The following is a 26105-nucleotide window of genomic DNA, read 5'->3' on the forward strand; positions in this document are numbered from 1 at the left end:
GGGCTCATTTTCAAAAGAGAAAAACATCCCCAAAACGGCATAAATTGGCACTTGGATATATTAATCACCAAAATTTCCAAGTGCTAATTTTTGAACTAATTTTTTTAGACATCATGCAGGGCATTAACCCTCCAGTATGTCTAAATGTTAAGGGGGGGGGGGGTGTAAGAGGCATGTTTTGGGTGGAATTTAGGGCTACTTAGCACTTTGACATCTTGCAGAGATAATCAAACCTTTCTCGAGACATCCAGGGTGTGATTTAGGTGTTCAGAGTTAAATCTGTTTTAAAAGTGAATAAAGGCCAAAAAGATACCCAAACTGATCAGATGACCACTGGAGAGATGAAAGTATGCTCCCACCCCACACACACACACTTCCCCAATGGTCACTGACCCCCCCCCCCCACCCCCCAAAGTTGTAAATGAAACAGTACATACCTGTCTCTAGAACAGCAGCACCTGGTATGGGAAAGCCTAGTAGAGACACACAGGTGGCTTAAGTAGCCTGGTGAGCAGGCTAGTGAACCATAGAGATGACCCAGGCCCATAAGCCACTCTACCCACTGCATTTATGTGGAAAGCATGAATCCACCAAAACCCACCCAAAACCTACCATATTGCCATATAGGTGACACCTGCAGCCATAAGGGCTATTGGAGCGGTAAACAGGTAGATATCACAGGCTTGGGGGTAGTTTTTGAGGGCTCACCAAACACTAAAAAGGGGTTCTGGTGAAATATATACAGTACCTGGCACCCTTTATGTTAAGTTTGCAGAAATGCCCCCTAAGGTGCCTCACTGCCCTGTTGGGATGTCTGCGTGGCCAGTCCATTAAGATGCTGGTCCCTCCCGCATCCAAATGGGCTTGATTTGGATGTTTTGATGTATTTGGATGTTTTGATGTATTTGGATGTATTTTAAAATGTCCAAAATGTTAAACATCCTGAGGGCCAAGAAGTCCAAAAAGGTCATAAAAAAAAGAAATAAATTGGATATTTAATGGATTTCAAAAATGGATGTTTCCCTGCCCCGACTTTTGGACGTCTTGTGGGAAATATCCCAAATCATACTTAGACACACTAATGAAACTTTCCCTCCACATAGAATAGCGTTGAGCACTGAATTGCATACTCAACTTTCGGCATAAGGACTTTCAACAGTCAATGAAACCTGGCATAAATCCCGGTGTGCATCTTGGGCATAGATACCCGCAATTTTGTAATACTGCATGCCTCTTTTGTGAATGATCTTAACCTGCTCATGCCTCTTCCATGGCCACACCCCTTGTGAGTTGCATTCAATCCAATTTAAGTGTTCATTGTTTCAGAATAGCATGCAGGCAGGAGCCATGCACAAATCATAATCAGTGTCAATTAAATGCTTGTTATCTCCAATAATTAAATCATTGGAGCCCATTAACTAATTATTTTGTGTGTGGATTTGGGATTCATGCCCAATTTGGTTGACTTTTATAGAATCTATGAGTATGTCTATATTTGCAAAATTTAGACATGCTTATTTATACCAGCTTTAAGTCTGCCGCGAATGTTTGTGCCTTATATTATATTACATTACATTACATTAGAAACTTCTATTCCGCCACTACCTTGCAGTTCAAGGCGGATTACAAAAGAATTATGGTTGGTCTGTTACAGAAGGAGATCAATTGACATGGCTAGTGAAGGTAGTTTTGGGGAGTCTCGGGAGGAAGAAAGGAGGAAGGAGGAATTTGTGATGTTAAGACTTATTCAGGGATTTCTTGAAGAGTATGGTTTTTCTTTCTTTTCTGAATATATTAAAGTCTGTTCAGCCACATTTGCTAGTATTTTATAAGAAAACTAGATGCCTACTTTTCTTTATAAAGTAAGCTTAAAATAGTTGTGTTTTGGTGCCTTAAACTGGGTGCCTGGTTATAAAATTACCTTCTAAATGCATATACTGTACACTGTTCTTGTCTGGTTGAAGTCATTGAATCAAACGGTTTAGCTGCAACAGAGCAAATATCCAATTTAATGAAATGAGCAAACTACAAATTATTTTTATTATAAGCAGAAGCTTTAATCCAAGAAACTGAGACACCTGAAGGTTTATTACAACAATCAATGGACATTGACTGGGGTCGGGGCAGCTTATCCTGTTTCTTTAAAGATACCCAGTTGCACAATGGAGATATGAGTAGCAAAACCTATTCATATTTGGAGGAATAGGCTGCACCTTGATTTAACTCAGCAGAGGCATCTAGCAGGCTGCTGGAAGCTCCTTTCTCTAGAGCAGGAGAAGGGAACTCCGGTCCTCGAGAGCCGTATTCCAGTCGGGTTTTCAGGATTTCCCCAATGATTATGCATGAGATCTATGTGCATGCACTGCTTTCAATGCATATTCATTGGGGAAATCCAGAAACCCCGACTGGAATACGGCTCTCGAGGACCGGAGTTCCCTACCCCTGCTCTAGAGCTTACGATCATGTGGAACATAGGCCTGCCATGAATAGCAAGTCCCGTTGGTAACTTGTTTCAGGATCATCTGGCCACTAATTCATATGCTCAAATCTAAACAGATATGTATAGAGCTGGACCTCCAGATGTGGTCTAAACCTAGGCCATCTCAAGGAACTTTACACAGGCCAAGGCACTTACAATGGGCAAACAGAGCAACTCAGCCAACATACTTTCATATTTCTTACCCTTGAGCTAGCATACCTCCACCTCCATTTGACAATTTTTAAAAATGAGATTATAATTCACTGTGAATGTACTATACAGTTTTATACTCTTTTGTTAACTGATCTGAACTGAGAGGTAATTGCAATATATAAATGAATTTTTATGTTATGTTTATAAAATACTCATATACATGGTAATTCTGCTCCTGTTCCACCTAAACCACTCCCTCAGAATGACTGTCTGCTGCACATATGAGTGACCTTCTCTATACCCATAATTGTATGCCTATATTTGATTACCCAGTTTCATAGGATTCCTTTCTGCATTCCTTTATTTTTTTACTCCTTCAATATATATTTTTTTAATCCACATTTTCTTTAATATTACATTACATTACATTAGTGATTTCTATTCCGCCTTTACCTTGCGGTTCAAGGCGGATATCTATATATTTATTGTTTGAGTTTGATTATGCTTTAATTTATCATTAATGTATGTTTCCATATGATCTGTTGTTGACTCCTGATGCAAGCTGCATTTTAAAAACACAGCCAAATCGAATTGCATTTATACTGCATGACCAATTAGAACTGAATAAATATTGCTTGCTGATTGGAAAGCTGCCTAGCCTCACTTTTTGTATCTTCTGTGTCCATATCTCCGGGAGGTCCACATCTCCTCTTCTTTTCACTCACATGTGCTAATATTGCCATTGGTGCATGGCCATTAACAAAAACACGGCTTTCTGTGTGTAACAGGGAAATAAAGAAGTTGGGATAGCTACCTTGATGAGTGACTTTTTGGCACTCATACACATTGTCAGTTGCTGTATCTTTCTCTTTCTCCTCAGATCAGGTAGCGGGAGAGAGAAATTCTGCTTCTCCCAGCATGCCTAGAGACAGGCATCACAGCAAGCTTCAGGCACTGAGAACAGCATGAATGCCTATACAGGCTACTCAATGAGAAGCACAAAAATACAGGATATCATTTCATTCAAATATCTAAACTTGAAACACCATTAAACTTATATCCAGCAAAGGCTGTCCTCAAGTAGTGGCTTCGCGGTAGTAATGTGAAATGGATAGCAGAAATGCTTTTAGCTCTCTGCATGGATAATTCACCCCGATCCTGAGGAAGAATTTGAAATGTGTCGGGGGGGGGGGGGGGTCTGCTCCAGATCTTGCAGTGCAAGCTAAGTTCCAAAAATCTATGAACCTTTATTAAAAAATGTATGAACTTTATATAATGAATCATAAGTAAAAAGGAAAAAGTTAATTGCCAGTTTGGCTGTGGGACTAATGAGGATTGCAGCCGCAAGGTGTTAGGCTACACCACTGGCAATCTGAGGATCCCACTAGAAACACGGCATTACTGTGTAGAATATTGCCATTAGATATCTACGCTCAAGAGTGAGACTTTTTGTTGTAATCCCATGCAGTGAGGCCAGCAAATTAGTAAAAGGATACATTAGTGTGCACTAACTCAGTTTTGTGAGTAAAAAATAATTTAAAGTATAAAAAAAAAACAACTAAGCAAAACAATATGTATTATCTACATAGCCAGATAATACATATAAGCCTCTTGGTTAGTTACACTTCTTTGGCAATTTGAGGAATGTAGCAGTGTATCATCATTCTTTTTCAAGTTCTATTATACCAATATTACTGGGGTGCCCTGATTTGGGGCACTTTATAAAACTAAATTAAATACAAAGGTCCTTCAAAAAGTTTTTGCACTATCTCATTTTTGTGGGAACTGTTTGGGGCAGGAGAAATGGTAAGAGGGCATGTGTCATAGAATGTCATGTGACTAGTCAATCAGGAAAGCCAGCTCACCTTGCAGGTAGTGATGTAATTTGCTTTTGAGATAGTTAATAAATAGTGTTCAAAATAATAAAAGTGTGGAAACTTTTAGAAGATCCCTTGTAGCTATTAGAAGAACTGCGGTAGCAAATTTCAGTGATGTCAAAAGCATTGGTGCATGAGAACATTTTTTTTTTTTAACTAGATGGAAAACAGTGGCCCTTTCAAACATGTTCAAGACAAAATTAGAAATATTTGCAATTTGATTTCAAATAATCTTTTGTAGTGTAAGATCCAGAACTGTGAAACAATCTATCCTTAGATCGTCATCAAATCTATGAAAAATTTAAAATATGTTTAAAGTCATGGATTTATGGGGCTAGGAAGGGGTGAAGGAGATTGAAAGGGGTTATTTTATGGGAGAGAATGCTATTCTCAAGGGCTAGAAGAAGCATAAAGGATATATTAGGGAAAGAGAGGCTAGGTGATGGGGACTGAGGCTGGGAGGGAGCAGTAGACTTAGAAGGGTGTAGGGGACTTAGAAGGGTGCAGGGACTTACTGGATGAAAGATAATACTGCTCTAAAGAGCTAGAAGTCCAGAAAGCAGCAGTAAAGGGAAGATGGGCTGGGTGATGGGGATAGGGCTGGGAGCAGTACGAGAGGAGAAGAAACTGGCTGTGAAAGTGAGAGAGGAGCTGAGAAAGGAGACATGATTTGGGAGATATGAAGAAGAGCAGGCAGAGGGAATACAAGCTGCGGAGGAAGAGAAGCTAGATGAGATATAGACTAGATATGTGTATGGGAAAAGGGACTGAGAGGTAGCAGGAGAGGTCTTGATAGACAGGAGAAAAGAAGGTGAAAAGGATGAGAAGTAGCATGAGGGGTTAAGACTAGAAGGAAGTGAGATAAAATAAGGTATAGAGCAGGGGTGCCCAATAGGTCGATCGCGATCAACCGGTAGATCGCCAAGGCAAAGTGAGTCAATCGCTGAGCCCATCCCGGGCTCTGTGATAGACTCACTTTGCCTTGGTGATCTACCGTGCTGATCAGCCTTCCTCTCCCCAACGTCAATTCTGCCATCAGAGAGGAAGTTTGTGCCAGCCAATCGCTGCCTGGCTGGGCCGGAACTTCCTCTCTGAAGGCAGAATTGACGTCGGGGAGAGGAATGCTGGTCGGCCTGACGCAGGGAAGCTGGGAGAGCTTGGGGCGGCGGCAGCTTTGGGGACTGTTACCTGATTGCGGCGGCGGCTTGGGGGCATGTTCCCCGAAGGTGGCAGCAGTGGCTTGGTGGAGGGCAGGGAGAAAGAAGGAAAGAAGAGAAACAGAAAAAAAGAAAGGGGTATGAAGAGAGAAAAAAAGAAAGGGAGGCAGGGAGAAAGAAAGGGCAGGGAGAGAGGAAGAAAAAGTTGGGGGAGGGAATGAGGTCTGGAGGAGAGAAAGCATACAGGCTGAAAGAAGGGAAGAAAGATTGGATGCACAGTCAGAAGAAGAAAGTGCAACCAGAGACTCATGAAATCACCAAACAAAGGTAGGAAAAATGATTTTATTTTCAATTTAGTGATCAAAATGTGTCTGAATTTATATTTGCTATCTATATTTTGCACTATGGCCCCCCTTTTACTAAACCACAATAGTGGTTTTTAGCTTAGGGAGCCTATGAGCGTCAAGAGCAGCGCTGGGCATTCAGCGCAGTTCCCTGCGCTAAAAACTGCTATTGTGGTTTAGTAAAAAGGGAGGGGGTATATTTGTCTATTTTTGTATGGTTATTACTGAGGTGACAGTGCATAGAGTCATCTGCCTTGACCTTTTTGAAAAAACCCTGGAATAGGAATGATAATTAACATTTTCTCAGCGTACAGTGTGCTTTGTGTTTTTTTTTAATTTTATTGTTGGTAGATCATTTTGACTTGGTCGTTTTAAAAGTAGCTCGCAAACCCAAAAAGTGTGGGCACCCCTGGTATAGAGGTTATGGAGAGACAAACATGGAGGAAAGAGAAATGAAAAAATGAGAGGAAGACTAGAATACAGTTCTTAAAAGAGGAATGTGAAAACAGAGAGGAAAAAAGAGAAGTCTAAGAATAAGCAGAGACAGAGAATAAAAAACTATAGACACAAGGTTGGAAAATTGTTTATATTTAAAGATTTCTGTACTAGCTGGGCTAGGTGAAGGGTAGAGAGTAGCTGGTATTTTGCCCTTCTCCCCCAGCCCTACAGTCACCAGGATAAATTAGTTGTTTTACTGGATGGACATGGTGGAATAGGTGGATGTCATGTGCTCTGAAAATCTCATTCAAATTTCTTCTCTTTGGCAGCTCTATAATGGAGAGGATGTATAGACAAGTCTCAATTAGAAAGAGGAAACCATATCCCTTTTTCCACAAAAGGGGGCAAGGGATACACTATCTTCAAACTATGAGTTTCTTGGTTTCATTTCCTGCTTGAATCAGCTATTGAGTCCTGGCTTCCTTTCTCACTCCTAGTTCTGCTCTGCTGATCACAGAGCTGCCAGAATGGCTGACTCTCTTGGCAGGAGATTGAGGGTCTACCTCCAGCCCGCCCCACTCTGCCCATTGTGCTGCTCAGCTTTGCCTGTTGTACTACTCAACCCTTCCCATTGGTCTGCTCCTGGCACAGCTGATTGGTGGTCAGAGTCAAAAGAAGTAGTCTTCCCATCCAGTAGAAGCAGGAAATGCCTTCATAAAACATCATTTCCTGTTGTGGGATTAGTGGTAGCAGGAAATGATGAGAATGCAGGAGAAGGCCCACATAAGTAGGAGACTCCCACTGAAAGTGAGAGACTTGCAAGTTTGTGATCAACTCCTGACTGAGTTTTGGAGTGTGTGAATTATGTGGCTACCCAAAGTACCATGAATGAAGGGGTAATGCTATAGTGATGCTCCCTCCCATATCCTTCTAAATCACAAGGGTAATATATTATAACAGGGTACCTAACATAAGAGGCTAAGTAGGTACCTATCTCAAGCCTACTTTTTTTTTTTATTTTTTTACAGCATAAGTGGCAGAGAATACACATACATGTAAGCCCTATGGTATAATGCTCACATCTAGATGTTATCCAGAACACACACAAATTATAGAATATTATAATTTACACACATGCTTTATCCAATCTCCACCCCACACCTCCTGGGAAATTACATGCCATCTAGATGTGGTAAATACTTTTATGCTAGTTGGTATTCTATAAGAAGTGATTTAGGTAGTTCCTTATAGAATGTGTGCTGCACTGAGTACCCCCAATAATTTTGAAGAGTTGGCTCATATAGATAGGATTGTTAACTCTGGATTTTTTTTTCATGCTGTAGAGATTTATAAAATAACTGTCCCAAAGCCAGATGGATGGTTAAAAGGTCTGGATATTGTCCACAGTGGAGCTGTCTATGGCTCTCCAATCCTCCCCCTCTGCATTTTTTTCTCTGCTGCTTCTGGGGAGATGACATGAGAGAGAGAAAACACCATACATGAGAATTGGGGATGGGGCAGGGAAAGCAAATGTGGCTTGGGCCAAGTAGGGTTACCATATGGCTCCCTATGGGGGGGGGAGTGAGGGGGGGAGAGGAGATGTGAGAAAAATAAATGGGACTTTATGGTTGAAGGTCCCATGAATATATTGCAAAGGGTCCAATATAGTGTTAATCCACCCCTGGCTTTACACGTGGGATTAAGAGTCATTCTGTTCAGTCCCGTATATTTTATGTTTACCTCATAAATGAAACTGCTGAAATTGTTCTCACTACTTAACCAGTGGCTCTTACATGTGTAAGATTTTAAAAACGTGGCAGCTACAGCTACATGTGGAAGTTGCAACATTGACACGTCCATGTGGAAGCTCCCAGATGTGTGCCATTCTTTTTTTTTTTTAAATGTTTATACTGTATTTGTAAAATGGCTGCTCCATCTGCATAGGATGGAAATACTGTACATGTGCGCTTCTGCAGGTAGTTTAGAAAAGGATCTGCATCAGCAGCAAATCTGAGCAGTTCCCAACTTTATTTCGATTCCTATATTCCATATAAGATGGGGCTTACCTTTTTATTTTTATTTTTTACTTTTTTCCCAAGTGCCTCTTCTCATAAGAAATAAAACATAGTAACAAAACATAAAACATAGTAACAAAATGGCTTCAGGGCAGTATAGCAAGATATAAGAGTAGAGTTCCCCTTATATATCAGACAGAAAGACTAAGCTGTAGTGGTTCTGAACACAGCAGTTAGCAAACATGAATAGCACAGCCAGTACATAACAGCCAGCTCAGCTGATAACATGACTACTGTGCTTATCTGTTGCAAAATAAATAAATAAAAGTTCATAATTAATAATAATAAATAAAATTTGGTAGGATCAGTGTATCAGAAATACTGTGTTCATAAGTTGTGATCTAAGACGACATGAAAGTAGGTATCGGAAATTGTTTATAAGGAGAATATTTGTTTTAGCTCAGTGGGGTTTTTTTTTTTTTTGGGGGGGGTTTATCTCTACCCCCAAAACCATTTTGTTCTGTAGCTGTAAGCTTGAGGAGGGGAGGTGTAACAAGCCTGGAAAAAACCTCTGGTCTCCCAAGGGGCTATATCGGATCTCTGAGTCATGGAGTCCTCACATAGTAGGTGTTTGGTTACATGCCTTTTATGGGCCCAGCTCAGCTAGGATATCGGTATCTACATTATAGCTCTAATCTATTCTTAGGTGCCACTTCAAGCAGACACAGCAGGCAAGGCAACAATTATCATTGTGTGTTCTTTGTGCTTTTTTTTTCAACCTCAATTTCTTTTAGTTCTTTTATTTTTTTTTAAACATCTTTTATTTTTCCCCTATCTATTTTTTTTAGAGGCCTTTGGTGGCTGGTGTGAGAGTTACTAAAAAAACATGTCTTACTCTGTAACTCTCTCTGGACCTGGACCATGGGGCTTCCGACTGCAAGGGGGAAAGGACTTTAACATGCCCTTGACTGTCTCCAGAGTAAGTGCAATGACAGCAGTACCGTGTGCGAGTTATTTGTTCAGAACCACTATGCTATGTGTTTGGGAGCATTTAAGTGCTTGATATTCCTCTGGGTCGTTGGTGCTGAAAGGCTGTTGAGGTCAGTCGCTGTAGGATAAGATGACCTTTATGACAAAACTATTTCTCCTAGTATCAGCAGTATTAGCCAGTGCCTCTGAGATTTTGCACAGGTGGCAAAGCCAGGATAAATATTTAGGAGAATCATTGTTGGTGAGGACTCGGGAGTATGCAGCGTAATATTTTATGAATTATACAATTTTCTCAATGAAGTCATTTGGCTGCATAAGATTCTGCTTATAGATTTATGTTTTTATGGCCACAAAGGTTTTTGTTGGGGTTTTTTAACACGGAATCCAGTGAAGTAGAATGTTAAAACTAGTTTTATCATAATGCCAGAAGGTGGTAAATGATTATAATATTCATATTACTTAGACACACAGAACTGTGTGGGTGCATAGATCTATATAGGTATTATCCTTATTTGACTTTCTATATAATAACATACATTTTAACTTGGTGTTAAAATAGGCAAAAATCATCCCATGGTACCTGAAAACAGATCAGTTTGCTGCTTATAAAAAATGTTTTTACATTAATAGCAGGATTGTGGGATAGTAGAAGAGAGTGGGGCATAATGCTATCTTTCCTGACTCTCTAATAATATTTAGGAGATGCTTCTAATAAAGCAGGCTACATTTGCACATCCAAAGAACTAACCCCCCTTTTGCAAAACTGCGTAAGTGTTTTTTAGCATAGGCTGGCGTTCTGAATGCTCTGCGTTGCTCCCGACGCTTAAAGGAACTCTATGAGTGCCGGGAGCAGCGCAGAGCATTCACTGCTTCCGCGGTTTTGTAAAAAAAGAGGGGGGGGGGGTAAATTATGAATGAACCTTTTGTTTCTAAGCAATGTCAATATGCTATACTCCAGTCAGTCTCTGGCTTTTTAAATTTAGACTGCTAGTAAGTTTTACAAGATGGCTAATCCACAGGGTCAACAGTACTTTTCTCAGCCAAGTGACTTCAGGGGTAACTGTTCTTCATTAAAATCTTTTTATGCGTCATATAGCAAGAGATGTAAGCTTTAGAGAAATCAGTTCTTATCAGTCTATGGATGCTTGCTTCAAAGGCTCAATAATTAATGGACGGTAACACAAAAATAGCACAGTATTTTCATGTATTCCATGTCTGTTTTATGTTAGTATGGAGACAGTTGACTTTGATAGTTGCAGTGTGTCCTAAAGATGTAACCAAAAGTGTTACGAAAAGGTCTTTTTCTCCTTCAAAATTATATCTAATATTTTTATTTTATTTTTAATTTTAAAGAATTTTTTTTTTAATGTGTCTTATCGTGGCTACCAGGTATCCTTTCTGCAATATTCAAAGATCCTCTCCTTGTAACAGAAATCTCTGTGACTGTCCCCTTATCTCCTCCCAGCATCTGTCACCACCCACTAAAAGGGGCAATCAAAGCCCACATATGCACATTTCAAAATGGATAATATATGGCCATATCTTTATTAGATGACCTAACAAGGGAATCTAATCCTTCTGCTCAAGCCTCTCTCTTTGCAACTTCAGATGTCATCCCAGGTCTGAAAGGCTTCTTGCCAATTGGTATCCCAGGGTCACCACCATAGCAAACCTTGTTCCAGCAGCACAAGCCTTTCTGATATGTCTTAAGTATGCAGTCTTGCCTCTGCCCCAATGCAGGTTTTCTCCAAGGCCCTCCTTGGATTGCAAGGCCTTACTGACAGGATTCTGCATGAACTTGGAAGCAACCTAGATGAATTGGCACAGACTGCCATCCAATCTGTGGTCAAGCTCATGCTGGTCATTTTGGCCTCTCTCTCGTCATCCCTCAGGGCTCAAACACCCACCCCAATAGGAAGAATAATAAAACATTACATGCGAAGCCCCATTCCTAAGTTAGCTAGACAGAGAAGATCTACCAAAATACACACTAACCCATAGTCTAATAAGGTTAGGTAGGTGGGAAAGAGCCATCTGCTCTGGAAAGGGCAAAGGCTGAAGGGGAAGGGGGGATATGGGCCTCTCTGTCCTTTAACCCCATAAGTCTTTGCCTTTACTCCTCTGGAGCCAGCCAATGATAGTCCTAATGATTGGTCACATAATCAGGCTGATTAGTCACATAATCATACATGGCATGGTCCTTCCAATCAGGAAATTACTGGTTTGGCCATGTGTGCTCCAGCTACCATTTATGGTCTTCTCCCATCCCCCAGTTGGGTATTGTTTTTATTATGTGGCTGCACAACAAGGGACAACTTAGCATTTCAGTCTGCCATTCTCCTGCTGCTGGGTGGGGGTATCATAATGACTGAGTCATGTAAGCCCTAGGGACCTCTCTTGGGGACTGTTCAGGGCCATGGGAGCCCCATTACCAGCGATCATGGAGAGGCATGTTGAGCAGCCTGTTTCTTGCTGTTTAGCATATAGGAATCTCCTTGTATCCTGCAAAAGCAAAGCTACAAATTAAAACAATCTGGAAAATGCATTAGGGGCTACATCTAGACTGGGTCCTGAAACATTATTCTTCAAAACAATTTGCTACTGATTCTGAGAAACAAGAATGCAGAATTAATTGGCCAGAGGTGTATATGGTTATTGCTCATCTCATTCAAATTCAACCAGACATTACAAAGTATTGGATAGAATTGTTCTGTTTACTTCAGCACAGCATTATATATGTGGATCTCTAAGAAGCTCTCGCTGTAGCTGCAGAGTGCATGCTTTTTGTCCTTTTTGTAAATTCATTTAATTTATACACAATCAAAATAAATTGTTTAGGTATTTTTACAATTTGTACAAAGCAACATTGTATACAATAATTTCCAAAATCCAGCCTACCTGTCACTCTCCCCAATCCAATACCCTCACCATACCAATTGAATGTCAAATAACAACCAACAAAGTATTTTCATAATCATATCCCTCAACTGCTCCCCCAAATGGGTTTTCTGCTAGTTATAGTGCTCATATTTGGGTTTGCTGGGAAACAATGATCATAACATGATCAAATTTGAGCTGATAACTGGAGTGATGTCACTAAAGAAATCTACTGTATCTGCATTTAATTTTCACAAGGGTGATAAAATGAGGAAAATGGTTAAAAAGAAGTTAAAAGGGTCTGTGTCAAAGGTCAGAAGTGTAAACGAGGCGTGGATGTTGTTTAAAAATACCATCATAGAAGCACAGACCAGATATATTCCAAGTATTAAAAAAAAGGTGGAAAGAAGAGAAAACGAGAGCTGGGGTGGTTAAAAGACGAAATAAAACAGGCTATTACAGCCCCCCCCCCAAAAAAATATCCTTTAAAGAATGGAAAAAAGATCCCAATGAAGAAAATGAGAAGAAACATAAGCACTAGCAAGTTAGATGCAAAGCAATGATTAAGAAAGTTAAACAAGAATTTTATTAGGTACATTAAAAGCAGAAAACCTATAACGGAGTCCATAGAACCGTTAGATGATCAAGAAGTAAAAGGTATTCTCAGGGAGGTTAAAGCCATAGTGTAGAGTGGAGGGGCTTCCTGTAATAATAATCCCTTATATAGCTTAGTTTTCCCCCATGCGCCCCTCTCTCCTACCCTTAGGAGCTTTTTTTTTCTTACATTGTTTCAGGCGCTTGCAGATATTTTATGGCCTTATATTGCATTAAATCCTTCAACTGACCATATTGGAAGATCTTTTTGTATTCTAGTCTAGTTCATATTCCTCCATTGGTTCTGTGAATTCTGCTACCTTGAATGCATCTAACAGCTGCCCTGGGGTACAAAGGCCCCTAGATTCCCATTTCTTATATGAGTAGTCTTCATGGCCCAGTTGGAAGCACGCAGCATATGTTATCAGGATTGATGTTAAAAAAAAAAAATAAAAAAGCCTCTATCCTGCCGTAGCTTGGCTCGCAATGGTTCCTTGAATGTATGATTGGTTAATTTTTGTGTTTTGTAAGTCAAGGACTGATAATTATGGTATAGCCCAAAAGGATCTATCCCCCATCATCTTTTGCACTTAGTCCACCTCTTCATTGCCTTCCTTTTCTTCCATTGTATTTATTTTAAATATTTTTAGCTCGCTTATCCAACAATTCTAGGCAGGTAACAACATGACATATATAATATTGGAAATTGACTATTGGAAATTCGTGAAGATATTGGCACCGCCATATGTAGATGCTCAAGAGGAGTGGTTTGTTCTTTGGAAGAAATTACTGTATGTGCTTGCCTGTCTGTTTTAATATTATGATTGTATTTTATAAACCGCCTAGGAATAGGCGGGTAAGACATTTTTAAAATAAATATATAATAACAATAAATAAAACATACAGTAAAAATATTCAAAATAAATTTAATAAAATATTTAATAAATTTAATAAAAATATTCAAAATAAATTTAATAAAATCATCAAAATAAAATCTTTTAAAATCATGCCCACTATCTCCTCCATGTACATCTCCTCTACATACCCGCTTGTCACTTGACAAAACAACGCTCAAAGCTGTTTTCAGAATACTCTACCATATATGAGGTGCTACCCAAATGTTCAGGGAATTCAATTGTTAAAAAAAAATTTCTTACTGAAACTCCTAGTTTCTACCGTCTCCTCCGAAGTAGTCCCCTTGAGAATGTATATAGCGATCCTAGCATTTTTCCCATGAGTCCATGCTTCTGTGGAAGTCATCTTGGGTGAGTGCCTTGAGGACCTCCTACGATTCTGCCTGGATCTCTTCAATTGTGTTAAAACAACGCCCTTTCAATCAGTTTATAGTATGTTAAAAACCCCAGATAAAGCAGGCCCCAGATATTCTGTAAAACATTGGTAAAATTTATTAATAAAGTCGAAACTGGGAGCCTTGCCATGTGGTATGTCTTTAATAGCCCACATTGTTTCATTCAGACATCAGTTGGGAGAGTCAATTCGTCTCTCCTGGAAATAGGTGGGGTAACCTTTTCTCATAAGTACCCCCAAAGTGCACATGAGAGCCTGAATAATGGACTCCTGTTCATAATCTATGTACTGTACAACACAATTGAAGACAAATTTCAAGGCTAATGGAAGTGAGAAAGTATAATCACAGTCTTAAGAAAAGCTCAGTGCTCCTAATTTTACATTTTTGTGCTCTTATTTCTCCCTAGCCTGACACATACACCTTTAAATCATTGGTCTCACTTCTGATTTCCTTTTGTTCCCTTGGTGTTATGGCTTCCCTCGCAGTGTGTTAGTTTAAAACGTGTGTAACCAGGCTTAATCAATGGGAAAAATCTCATTTTTGGCTTTCCGCACTTCAGAAATAAGCATTACCCTCCAACTTGTATGGCCCAAATTACTAAGCATGGGCTAGAACAGTGGTCTCAAACACGCGGCCCGGGGGCCATATGCGGCCCGCCAGGTACTATTTTGAGGCCCTCGGTATGTTTATCATAATCACAAAAGTAAAATAAAGCAGGTTCTTGATCATATGTCTCTTTAGCTATAAATTACAATATTATTATTAAGACTTAGCCAAAAGGAAAGATTTATAAACTATAAAGAGTTTTCTGTCATGCAAAATTGTCATTTCTTTAATAAGACATTAACTATTTTTTCTGAGGCCCTCCAAATATCTAGAAACCCAAAATGTGGCCCTGCAAAGGGTTTGAGTCTGTGACCACTGGGCTAGAAGTAATTTAATAATGTATCAGATCTACTCCCTTCCCTTACATCCATGACCACCATTGCACTGACAGATTCTTTACTGAGCTGCACTTGTTTAAGACTTCTGTTAAATTTATTGCTTTAAAGTCTTGGTGAAGTTTATCTATTCTGATCACTGAGTCAAACAATGTGCTCTGCTGTGTGTTATAAAATATTTAGGATAAGAGTTCTTCCTGGCAAGAAGTTGCAACTGCAACTCAAAAGCTTTCATTTGCTTAACTGTTCCTTTTCACACATGCCCTAAGCCAACTATAAGGAATTCTGTCTGAGACTGCCCCATATTTAACCCTTTCAGGACCAAGGGACATATTTGTCCCATAACTTTAAAATCCTATAAATTTTGATTGGGATAGTCTACAGTTCTAAATTTGATATGTACGGATTCCATATGATACTGCCTTTATGTAAACAAACTGGTTCCGACATTCATTCATTAGCGTCGTTGCCAGATTGACGAGAAGATTCACTTGCCACACTGTCCATAAGCCAGAAGTGTGATTTTTTTTTTTAAAATAATGATATTTCACAAAAAAAATCAATTTTTTGGCATCTGCAAGCCCTTTTTACCATAAAAATGTCGTCAAAACCACAAAAATTGGCCTACGATCCTTATGGTCCTGAAAGGGTTAAGGGTGTTCAATCATTTCATTTTTGCTTCATAAGTATTTTGTGAACATCTAGCAGACATACTTGGCAGAACTTTGTGCAAATTGTCTAAACCAAAATGTAGAAACTGGCAAAATGTTGGCAGTTTTTCATTTGGTTTAGTTATTTTTAGGGCTGTATCCAGTAAGTGTGATTTGGGTTATTCTTCCCAAGGTGCATCACTTTGCATTTGTGCCCATTAAATTTCATCTGCCAATTGGATGCCCAGTCTTCCATGTTCCTAGGGTCTGACTGCAATTTTTCACAATCCGCATGCGTTTTAACAACTTTGAACAGTTTAGTGTGATCTGCAAAGTTAATCACCTCACTCGTCGTACCGATTTCCATATCATTTAAAAATAAATTAAATAGCACTGGTCCCATACAGATCCTTGTGGCACTCCACTGTTTATGCTCCTTCATTGAGAAAAATGACCATTTAACCCTACCCTCTGTTTTTTATCCGATAACCAATTCCTAATTCACAACTGAATTTTACCACCTCTCCATGACTCTAATTTTCTCAGGAGCCTCTCATGAGGAACTTTATGAAAAGCTTTCTGAAAATCTAGATACACTACATTAACCGGCTCACCTTTATCTACATGTTTATTCACACCTTTAAAGAAGTCAAGCAAATTGGTGAGGCAAGATCTCCCTCCGCTGAACCCATGCTGACTCTGTCTTATCAAATCATGTTTGTTTACGTGTTCCACAATTTTGTTATTTATAATTGTTTTTACCATTTTGCCCAGCACTAAAGTCAGGCTTACTGGTCTGTAATTTCCCATATCTCCCCTGGAACCCTTTTAAAAAATCAGTGTAACATTGACCATCCTCCAATCTTCAGGTGCTACAGACGATTTTAACGACCTACTGATCACTAAAGCAGGTCAGCAATTTCATGTTTGCGTTATTTTAGTACCCTGGGATGTATACCATCTAGTCCAGGCGATTTATCACTTTTTAACTTGTCGATTTGGCTTAGTACATCTTTCAGATTCACCGAGATTTCTTTCAATGCCTCTGCATCATCACATTTGAAAATCATTTCCGGTTCAGGTAGATCTATTACATCTTCTTCTGTAAAGACCGAAGCAAAGAATTCATTCAGTCTCTCTGCTATGGCCTTATCCTCCCTGAGCACCCATTTTGCTCCTTGATAATCCAATGGTCCCACGAGGAAGGGAGGAGACAGACATGACCTGACCGAACCACAATGGACTGGACCATGGGAGGGATGGAGGGAGGGAGGAAGTAGAGAGAGAGATATGTCCAACCACAGGGGGAGGGAGAGAGGGAGGGAGATACCTGACTACAGGGGGGGACAGGGAAAGAGATATCCAACCGTGGAGGGCGGGGGAGACAAAGAGAGAAAAGTCCACTCACAGGGGAGGGAGGGGGAATGAGAGATCTGACGAGGGGGGAGGAGGAGTGAGGGGGGATGGAGGGAGAGGGTAGGAACACAGGAAGATTTTCTGAGAGAAAGAGGTGCAGATGGGGGCAGATGTTTGAGAGGGCTAGATTCTGAAAATAGGGATGGTAAAACAAGGGAAAATAAAAGAAGAAATATAAACTAGATAAATTTGAAAAGAAGGAAGAATAATAGGAGAAAAGTTGATAATGAAATATGGATATAGGGTAGGAAGAGGAGAAAAAAAAAAGAATGAATAGACGGAGCAAAGGGAAGTGGAACAAGATAATTAGAACGATAAAATCACTAGACAACAAGAGTCAGATTATTTTATTTTAATGAGGGGGTAATGGGATTTGATATACCACCTTTCTATGAGACAATTGTGCTGAAATCTGTCAGTTTTTAGAGTTTATGTTTGCTATGTATATATTGTACTATACAGGAGGAAATGTGAGGGGGCATTTTATGTAATTAATGGTGTGATTAAAAAGTTTAATTGATGTACAGCCTTAGATTATTTTAAATGGTGGAAATGTAACAAAAGGTATGAGCGTTTTGCAAGTTCCATGCCTGGGAGCATTAAAAGGCCCCAGGGTTTAATTTCAGTACCTTATAGTTGTCATGACATGGGCTACCAGACAAAGAGAGAATGCTAGACAATGAAGTGATGCTTTCTGTTAAATTGCAGAGTGTAAAATGAATTTTTGTCCAAATTATAATGCATAAACTCATTAGATTAGCAAGACATTTATAAATCTTCAAACCTTTTTTGGAGTTTCTTTTTTTAAAATTCACAAACATGATTATCATATATAGAAATAGAGCAAAGATGAGAACATGGTTACTCTAAAGCAGCAGTTCCCAAATTTGTCCTCGAGGACTACCAGTCAGTTGGGTTTTCAGGATAGCACTAATGAATATGCATGAGTGAGATTTGCTTATAATGCATATTCATTAAGGCTATCCTGAAAACCTGACTGGCTAGAAGTCCTCCAGGACAGGACAAGGTTGGGAACCATTGCTCTAAAGTGAATTCTACATTTTGTTGGCTTTGCTGATGTTGTCACTTGATGCAAGTTACTCAAATCTGACTTCCAGTGTGACTGCTTGAGTTTCAGGGAGGTCCAGGTAATGTGTTGACACAGGAGGTCTAGTCAGTCAGAGTGACAGGTGAAAACATTTCCATGTGTTAGTGCAATGAACTCTGTAGGGCATGTGTCCTATCTCAGTGGTTCCCAACCCTGTCCTGGAGGACCACCAGGCCAATCGGGTTTTCAGGATAGCCCTAATGAATATGCATGGAGCAGGTTTGCATGCCTGTCACTTCCATTAAATGCAAATCTCTCTCATGCATATTTATTAGGGCTATCCTGAAAACCCGATTGGCCTGGTGGTCCTCCAGGACAGGGTTGGGAACCACTGTCCTATCTAATACTAAGTGGCAGGGGAGGGAGGTGAGAATATGTAGAAGTGTGATTCATTGTTTTAAGGTTATCTTTCAGTTTTATGCTCCTAGCAATAATAACATCAATAGAAGAACTCCAAGTGGATAAAAATTTTTCATAGAAAGTTGTTTATATATATATTGTGGCTTTTAGAGCCTCAGTCCCACCACTCCACCGCCTCAACTAACTTTCATTGCGGTGAGCTTTATGTGGTAAACTGAACTCCTCATTGGCTCAGCTATTGAAAAACTATTTTTCCTTTTTTCAGAGAATTTAAAGTGCACCGTGCTTTGTGCTACAAATTTATATCTCTAAAGTGCAAATGCTTATCAGTATTTCATTTTTCATATTCATTAGTACCAATTTATTAAGATTTCAAGTATAGAAATAAATATTAAATAGTTAGAAACTTAGCTTCGCAGCTGTTTTCAAAGTTATTCCTTTATCAGTCTTCACTCATTATCAGAATAACTCGGCTTGGGAGGGTTAGACCCGACATGTTTTGCTGTTTCAAGGGTCCTCCCAGAACTGCTAGAACGATCCACCTCACTTCAAATTTTTAGATCTACCTCACTTTCAAATCTTTATCTAAAAATTTGAAGTGAGGTGGATCAATCTGCTATACTGGTTTTTGCTTTTAGTTTTTCCTAAATAACTAAATTTAGTAAAGGTTGTTTACAGTAGAGTCTCAGTTAACCGGGACTCTCACACAACCATCAAAAAAATTGCTGGTGGAAAAAAAAATGTCCTCCGAAGCACCAGTGACAGCATCCTGAGCCGCAAATTCTCCCTTCCTCAAACCCCCATGCCCCAAAGCAGCTACAAACCCCCTCCCTCCCGCCCCGAAGCACCAGCACAGCAGCGGTCCTGAGCCACAGAGCCTTCCTCTCTCCCTCCCTCAAGCCACGAAGTGGCAGAAGCAGGCAGCAGTTCTGAACCGCAAACTCCCTCACTTGCTCGCTTCTTCCATCTCTCTTTCCAAAGTGCAGCGGTCAACAGGAGGCACAGGTTGCTTGTGGCCAGCCCCGGCAGGGCCTTTCCTCTGGCGCGTCACTTCTGACACATCAGAGAAAAGGCCCTGCCAGGGCTGGCCATGAGCAGCCTGTTTTGAGGCGCTTCAGGTAAGGAAGAGACAGAGGGAGGGAACGAGGGGGTTCACGGCTTAGAACCACCACCTGCTTCTGCCACTTTGGGGCTTGAGAGAGGGAGCGGAGAAGTGCTTTGCGGCTCAGGACGGCTGCCATGCTGGTACTTCAGGACAGGAGGGGGGATTCATAGCTGCTTTGGGGCTTAAGGGCTTGAGGGAGGGAGGAAGGTTTTTAACACACTCTCAATTAACCAGAAAACCAGTTATTCAATATCCACCAGTCCCCATGGGTGCCAGATAACTGAGATTCTGCTGTATTTTTTTTTTTTTTGCATTCAGGCAAACTGGGAAAATCCCTTCTCTTCAAAATCACAGGTCTTTGGAACGACCTCACCACCCCGCTGCGGAACCTGAGCTCCCTTCAGTTATTCCGCAAAAAACGGAAAACCTGGCTTTTCAGCAAATTGTAGCTCTATCCTTCCCCCCTTTCTCTCCCCCCTTCTACACATAAGTTCATGTAATCCTTTTTCTTCTTCTCTACCCACTATTTTAAGTTCTTGTAAACCGTGTCGAGCTCCATTCTCATGGAGATGATGCGGTATATAAACTTAAGGTTTAGATTAGATTAGATTAGATTTTAGTTCACAGAATTGCAACTTTAAGCCGAACAATATGAAATTTACTCCAAGTTGGGAAGTAACCCTCTTTTTTACTAAGCCCAATAGCTCGGGCCAACACATTAAATGCTCCGCAGTACATAGGGACTGAATGGGTGTTGGAGCATTTGCCACTCAGCACTCTCTCCCGCAGTTTAATTAGGGATGCCAGATTTCCTCTTTGAAAAAAAAAAAAGAGGATGCCTGACCCTGCCCCGTTCTGCCCCCAAGCCCACCCCCTACACGAACCTCCGCGAGCTCAAAGGCCACATTTGGAAGCGTTTGCGCATGCGCAGATGTCGATACAATGACATCACATGCCTGCGCGTGTGTGTATGACATTATCACGGTGATGGCCGTGCGTGTGCAAAGGCTTCCAGATGCAGCCTCTGAGGTCAGGATTTCCAAAACCCAAGCAAACTGCTGGGTTTTGGAAATCCCTCCGGGCGCTCGGACAGTCCTCTAAAAAGGGGAGATGTCTGGCAAAAAGGAAATTTAATTAAGAACCCTTCTCAGAATTATAATATATAGCTCTGCCTTGTATCAGCTCTGAAATCCTTTTGGTCACCATACATCCCTAAATTGTAGCCATCAAATTGATCTAAAAATCCATTTAGGCATATTTATGCCCATAAATATATCAAGAAATGATAGTAATAAAAGCTCCCACAAAATTTAAGTTCATCTTTTTAGGGACAGGCATAGGATTCAAGAGATTGCTGTTTGTTCATTCTCTTTCTTCATCCTTGTTTCTCAATATGTAGCTGAGCTTTGTCTCTCCATGGCCTTATATTTATTTATATACTGCCTTTTCCATGAAGAGATTCACTCAAAGCAGTTTACAATTCATTGAATAGTAATCAGGTGCAGTACTCCCCTGAAATTCACGGGGGTTCCGTTCCAGGAACCCCTGTGAATTTCAAAAAACCGCAAATGCAGTTTATCGCCTGTCAAAAGGCAGGGGAGGCAGGAGAGGGCAGCTGGAGTGCCAGCGGGTGAAGAAAATCACTAGCGGTCTGCTTCGAGCGCCTCTTCCTGTAGTAAAGTCGGGCTACACCAATCAGGAGCTACTTTGACACGCAGCTCCTGATTGGTGTAGCCCGACTTTACTACAGGAAGAGGCGGTGGGAGCAGACTGCGAATGAGCGAGTCAGCGATTCGCAAACCGCGAATTCGAGGGGGAACACTGTATTCTTTTTCCTGGCAGGCTTACAACCTAGCTGTTGGGAGCTGGGGCAATGAAGGGTTAGCCCCCTCTTTTACTAAGGCGTGCTAGCTGATTTAGCGCACGCTAAATATTAGCGTGCATTAAACGTTAATATGTCCACAGAATATAATGGATGCGTTAGTGTATAGCGCATGCTAAATCGGTTAGCTCACCTTAGGTACCGGGGTAGAAGGAGCAGGTAGGGAATGAACGTTCAACCTAAGGTTGCTGAGGCAGCAGTTTTAACCACTAGGACAGTGGTTCCCAACCCTGTCCTGGAGGAACACCAGGCCAATTGGGTTTTCAGGCTAGCCCTAATGAATATGCATGAAGAAAATTTGCATGCCTATCACTTCCATCATATGCAAATCTCTCTCATGCATATTCATTAGGGCTAGCCTGAAAACCCGATTGGCCTGGTGTTCCTCCAGGACAGGGTTGGGAATCACTGCACTAGGACACCTTCTCCACTCTGTTTACTTTTCTCCTGCAGCTCCATGCCTCCCCTTCAATTCCTCCATTTTTTAAATTTTTTAAACCTGTCATCCACCACCTTCTCCTAATCTCTTCCTATATATTTTTTTGCTTCTCAGTCTTGCAGGCTTTAGTCTCCTTCATACAAATGTCTCTTAATTGTTCTCATCGTCTCATGGAAGGAAAATCAGTCATACTAAAAGCATTCAGAAAAATATAGAAATAACAATTTCCTGATACCAACATTTATAACTAGATGTATCGCAAATCTAGGCCTCCCATGATTCACCAAAATGAATTTTCAAAGTGCTCAAGAATATCTCTCAATGACTGTAAAAAATAGCCTGTAACCAAATGGTCAAATTTTTTTTTTAGGTATATTAATCTGTTGTATCAAATGTAAAAATGGAATGCAAATAGCTTCCAGGTCCTTTACCCTTCCTTAGCCTTCATCACTTGCTTTCTCTCTAGCTCTCTTAGACTATGCCAAACTAGTCTGTTGAATACATTAGGCATCACCAGTGCTACCATTTAATTTAATCCACGTAGTGGCAGGGCTGCTATTTATGTCCCTATGTAGGCCAGGATATAAAGAGAGAATACATTACAAACATCGATTGGTTGAACATTCTCCATAACACAGTATATGAACACAGCACTCTGATGATAGAGGCTTTTTCAATCATAGCTTGAAATCTTAAGAAACAACTTTGTATTACAAAAGGATAAGAATTGTGAAACTGTAGAATCATTATATCATAATACTCAACCCTGTTCTTAAGGCTGTTGGGAATTCAGTGAATGCTCTGGTTTGGGAAATCTATAAATGAAGACTCTTACAGGTGTAATTTAAAATTACTGAGAGCTAAAGCACTTTAGCTTTTCCAGAAACATTTCATAGCAGAGAGCCTGTCAGAACATAGAAAGCGCAGATTTGAGAATGAAATGACTGTTTTCGTATGAAAGAGTTGAGTCTCTGTTGGGAGACTAGTTATTACATAGTTGTCAGGTCACGCATAGTAGTTATTGGCTGGATGCGCTCTCACTTGCAGGTTTGAACTTTGATACAGCTGCTGTAATTCAGGGGGCATGATGTCAGGTTTTGGATGAAAGCACAGGATATTAGTGTCCAAGGCTGGAAGACTGCTGGAAATGAGTGACTCATCTTTGAGCGGCTTTATTTATCCTGTTGGTGCCACCAAGACATAAAGGCTGCTTTGATATATAGCCATGTCTCTAGACAGGTGGCTCACAAAATGTCAAACCCTTCCTCCTGTCCATCTCTCGCCATCTTCCCAAACAGAATAATCCATCATCAACGTGTGATTTTTGTATTCCAAATATCTATGCACTGATTGGAAGTATTAAAAGGCATAGCTGTGAATGAAGGCTCTTTAAACCATTAACACCAGTTCTGAATGAACTGGAAATGCAAAGGGGCAGGAGTAAGCTGCTGGGTTTGGGGGGGGAAACACCATGCAGCTAATGTTTTAAAACATCTGATCTGTGTAATTCTATGCCCCTTTCTAAAATTGTGGTAATTGTATTGCATAATATACCTTTCTCTGTTATAGTTTCTCCCATCATTTTACTTAAGAACATAAGAATAGTCTTTCTAGGTCATCAGATCCAGTGGTCCATCAAGCCCAGCAGCCCATTCTCACAGTGGCCAATCCAGGTCCCTAGTACCTGGCCAAAACCCAAGGAGCAGCAACATTCCATGCTACCAATCCAGGGCAAGCAGTAGCTTGCCCCATGTCTTTCTCAATAATAGACTATGGACTTTTCCCCCAGGAAATTGTCCAAACCTTTCTTAAAACCAGCTACGCTATCTGCTCTTACAACCTCTGGCAATGTGTTCCAGAGCTTAAAATATTTCCTCCTATTGGTTTTAAAAGTATTTCCCTGTAACTTTTTCGAGTGTCCCCTAGTCTTTGTAATTTTTGACAGAGTGAAAAATCGATACACTTGTACCCATTCTAATCCACTCAGGATTTTGTAGACTTCAATCATATCTCCCCTCAGCCGTCTCTTTTCCAAGCTGAAGAGCCCTTGCCTTTTTGGTCTTTCCTTATATGAGAAGAGTTCCATCCCCTTTATCATCTTGGTCACTCTTCTTTAACCCTTTTCTAGTGCCACTATATCTTGCTTGAGATAAGGAGACCAGAACTGAACGCAGTACTCAAGGTGAGGTTACACTATGGAGCAATACAAGGGCATTTTAGCATTCTTAATACTTTGAGGGCTCCTTTTACTAAGGTGCGCTAGCGTTTTTAGCGCATGTACAAAATTACCGCTCGCTACACCGCACAGTACGCTTCTAGAATAACGCCAGCTCTATGCTGGTGTTAAGGTCTAGCGTTCGTGGCAATTTAGCGCACACTATTCCGCGCGTTAAGGCCCTAACGCACCTTAGTAAAAGGAGCCCTTCATCTTCTGGCTCACAAATTATTTTCAGTCTTTGGTTAAAGTTTCAGGAGAGCAGACTAGATGGCAACAAACAAAAGATATACTGCAAGATGTGCATGTCATTCAGATATCTCTAAAGCCAGCTGGGTTCTAGCTTTCCATATTTAAAGCACCCTGAAAAAAGACCAGGAAGCTATTTTGAACAAATGTGCTATCTGCTTAACACCACTGGAATGCTTGCTCAGGCCTGTATAATGCTAAAAAAAAAATACTGCCTCCTCAGATTCCATCATCTCTATACTGATATAAGTACCCTATAGATGCACTATCTTTAGTAACCTCTTTCTTAGATCTATAGATCGGTGTTATGAACCTAGATTGAAAGAGCAGGAAGAAGATTCGAGTGTTAACACCAGAATTATACTAAATCGTCTTTAATGCCAAGTGGTTCCTGAATTCCTGGCAGAACCTAATTCTAAAGTGAGAAAGCCCAGTTCAAATCCCACTGCTGCTCCTTGTGATTTTGGACAAGTCACTTACCTCTCCTCAGCTTAGTTTGTAAGCCCTGCTGGAACAGGGAAATACCTACTATACCTGAATCAGTGGCATAGCTGGGGAGGTTAGCGTCCGGGGTGCTGGCGCTTGGCATCGTCATGCCATGTGCCCCTCATGTACCTCCTTAAAATGTTCACCTGCATGAGTAGCATCTTCCACCTACTGCTCGCACTGGCCTTGGCTTTCTTCTGATGTCACATCTTAGTCCCCCGACCAGGAAGTGAATCTTTTAGGTGCCTCCATAGTTGGAAAAATGGCGTCATTGCTGGAGGCACCTCTGTTTGGTTTTTTTTAATGTGAAAATAATTGATTTTAAATGATATGGTCAATTACCGAGCCAATTAAAATCAATTAAGCCAATTAATTTAGGCAGTATTACAATGCCTATCACCAACTAACTTAGTGCGCCATTTGTAGAATCTGGATCTGAGAGGCTAAGTTTAGCAGCCAAATTGTACCATGCACATAACAGTCTTATCTATGGCCACTGACTGCGGGAATTAGCTGGCTTGCCTCTGAAAATCAGCCCCTTGATGTTTAAGAAATAATCAACCCGTATGTTGTTAAGGACCTAAAATCATTATAAACTGTTTTGTCATAAAACGTACTTTAATCTTTCTCAAAAATCTGAGCTTAAGGGCAGTAGTGTAGTGAGGGTGAGAGGTGCCCAGGGTGGTGGTGCCCCTCCCCCACCCTCTTCTTCACCCCCCACCCCTACACACTCCTTCCCTGCCCCCCCCCCACTGCACGCATGCACCGCTTCCCTTTCCCCGTACACCTGTAACGCCTGGCGTGAGCAGAAACCTGCTGTCGTGCCTGCGTGGGCTCCCCCCCCTGAAGTCACTTCCTAGGCAGGGGTCCAGGAAGTGATGTCAGAAGAAGAACTGGCACAGGCACGACAGCAGGTTGGGGGTTGCTGTGCCAGGAACATTACAGAGGAACGGGGAAAGGGAAACAGTGCATGCGGGTGGCAGCAGGGGGGCAGAGAGGAGGACGGGTGTTGCGTCCCTAT

At 40.8% G+C, this 26105-nt stretch overlaps 1 protein-coding gene across 4 annotated transcripts in view; it reads left to right on the forward strand.

Moving 5' to 3' along the window:
• The window catches only part of LDB3 (LIM domain binding 3), a 177171-nt gene that overhangs the window by 9998 nt on the left and 141068 nt on the right, over window positions 1-26105 (forward strand). Inside the window, exons 1-2 of one of the 4 annotated variants that reach the window (XM_033942035.1) lie at window positions 9083-9194; window positions 9312-9442. In XM_033942035.1, coding sequence (XP_033797926.1) covers window positions 9350-9442 — 93 coding nt within the window. In that variant the 5' untranslated portion in view covers window positions 9083-9194; window positions 9312-9349. Of the gene's footprint in view, window positions 1-9082; window positions 9215-9311; window positions 9443-26105 lie in introns of those variants that run through there. The other 3 variants (XM_033942032.1, XM_033942036.1, XM_033942033.1) reach the window with 3 other exon arrangements.

The sequence above is a fragment of the Geotrypetes seraphini genome, chromosome 4 (assembly GCF_902459505.1).
Source record: "Geotrypetes seraphini chromosome 4, aGeoSer1.1, whole genome shotgun sequence".
NCBI classification, from domain to species: Eukaryota; Metazoa; Chordata; class Amphibia; order Gymnophiona; family Dermophiidae; genus Geotrypetes; species Geotrypetes seraphini.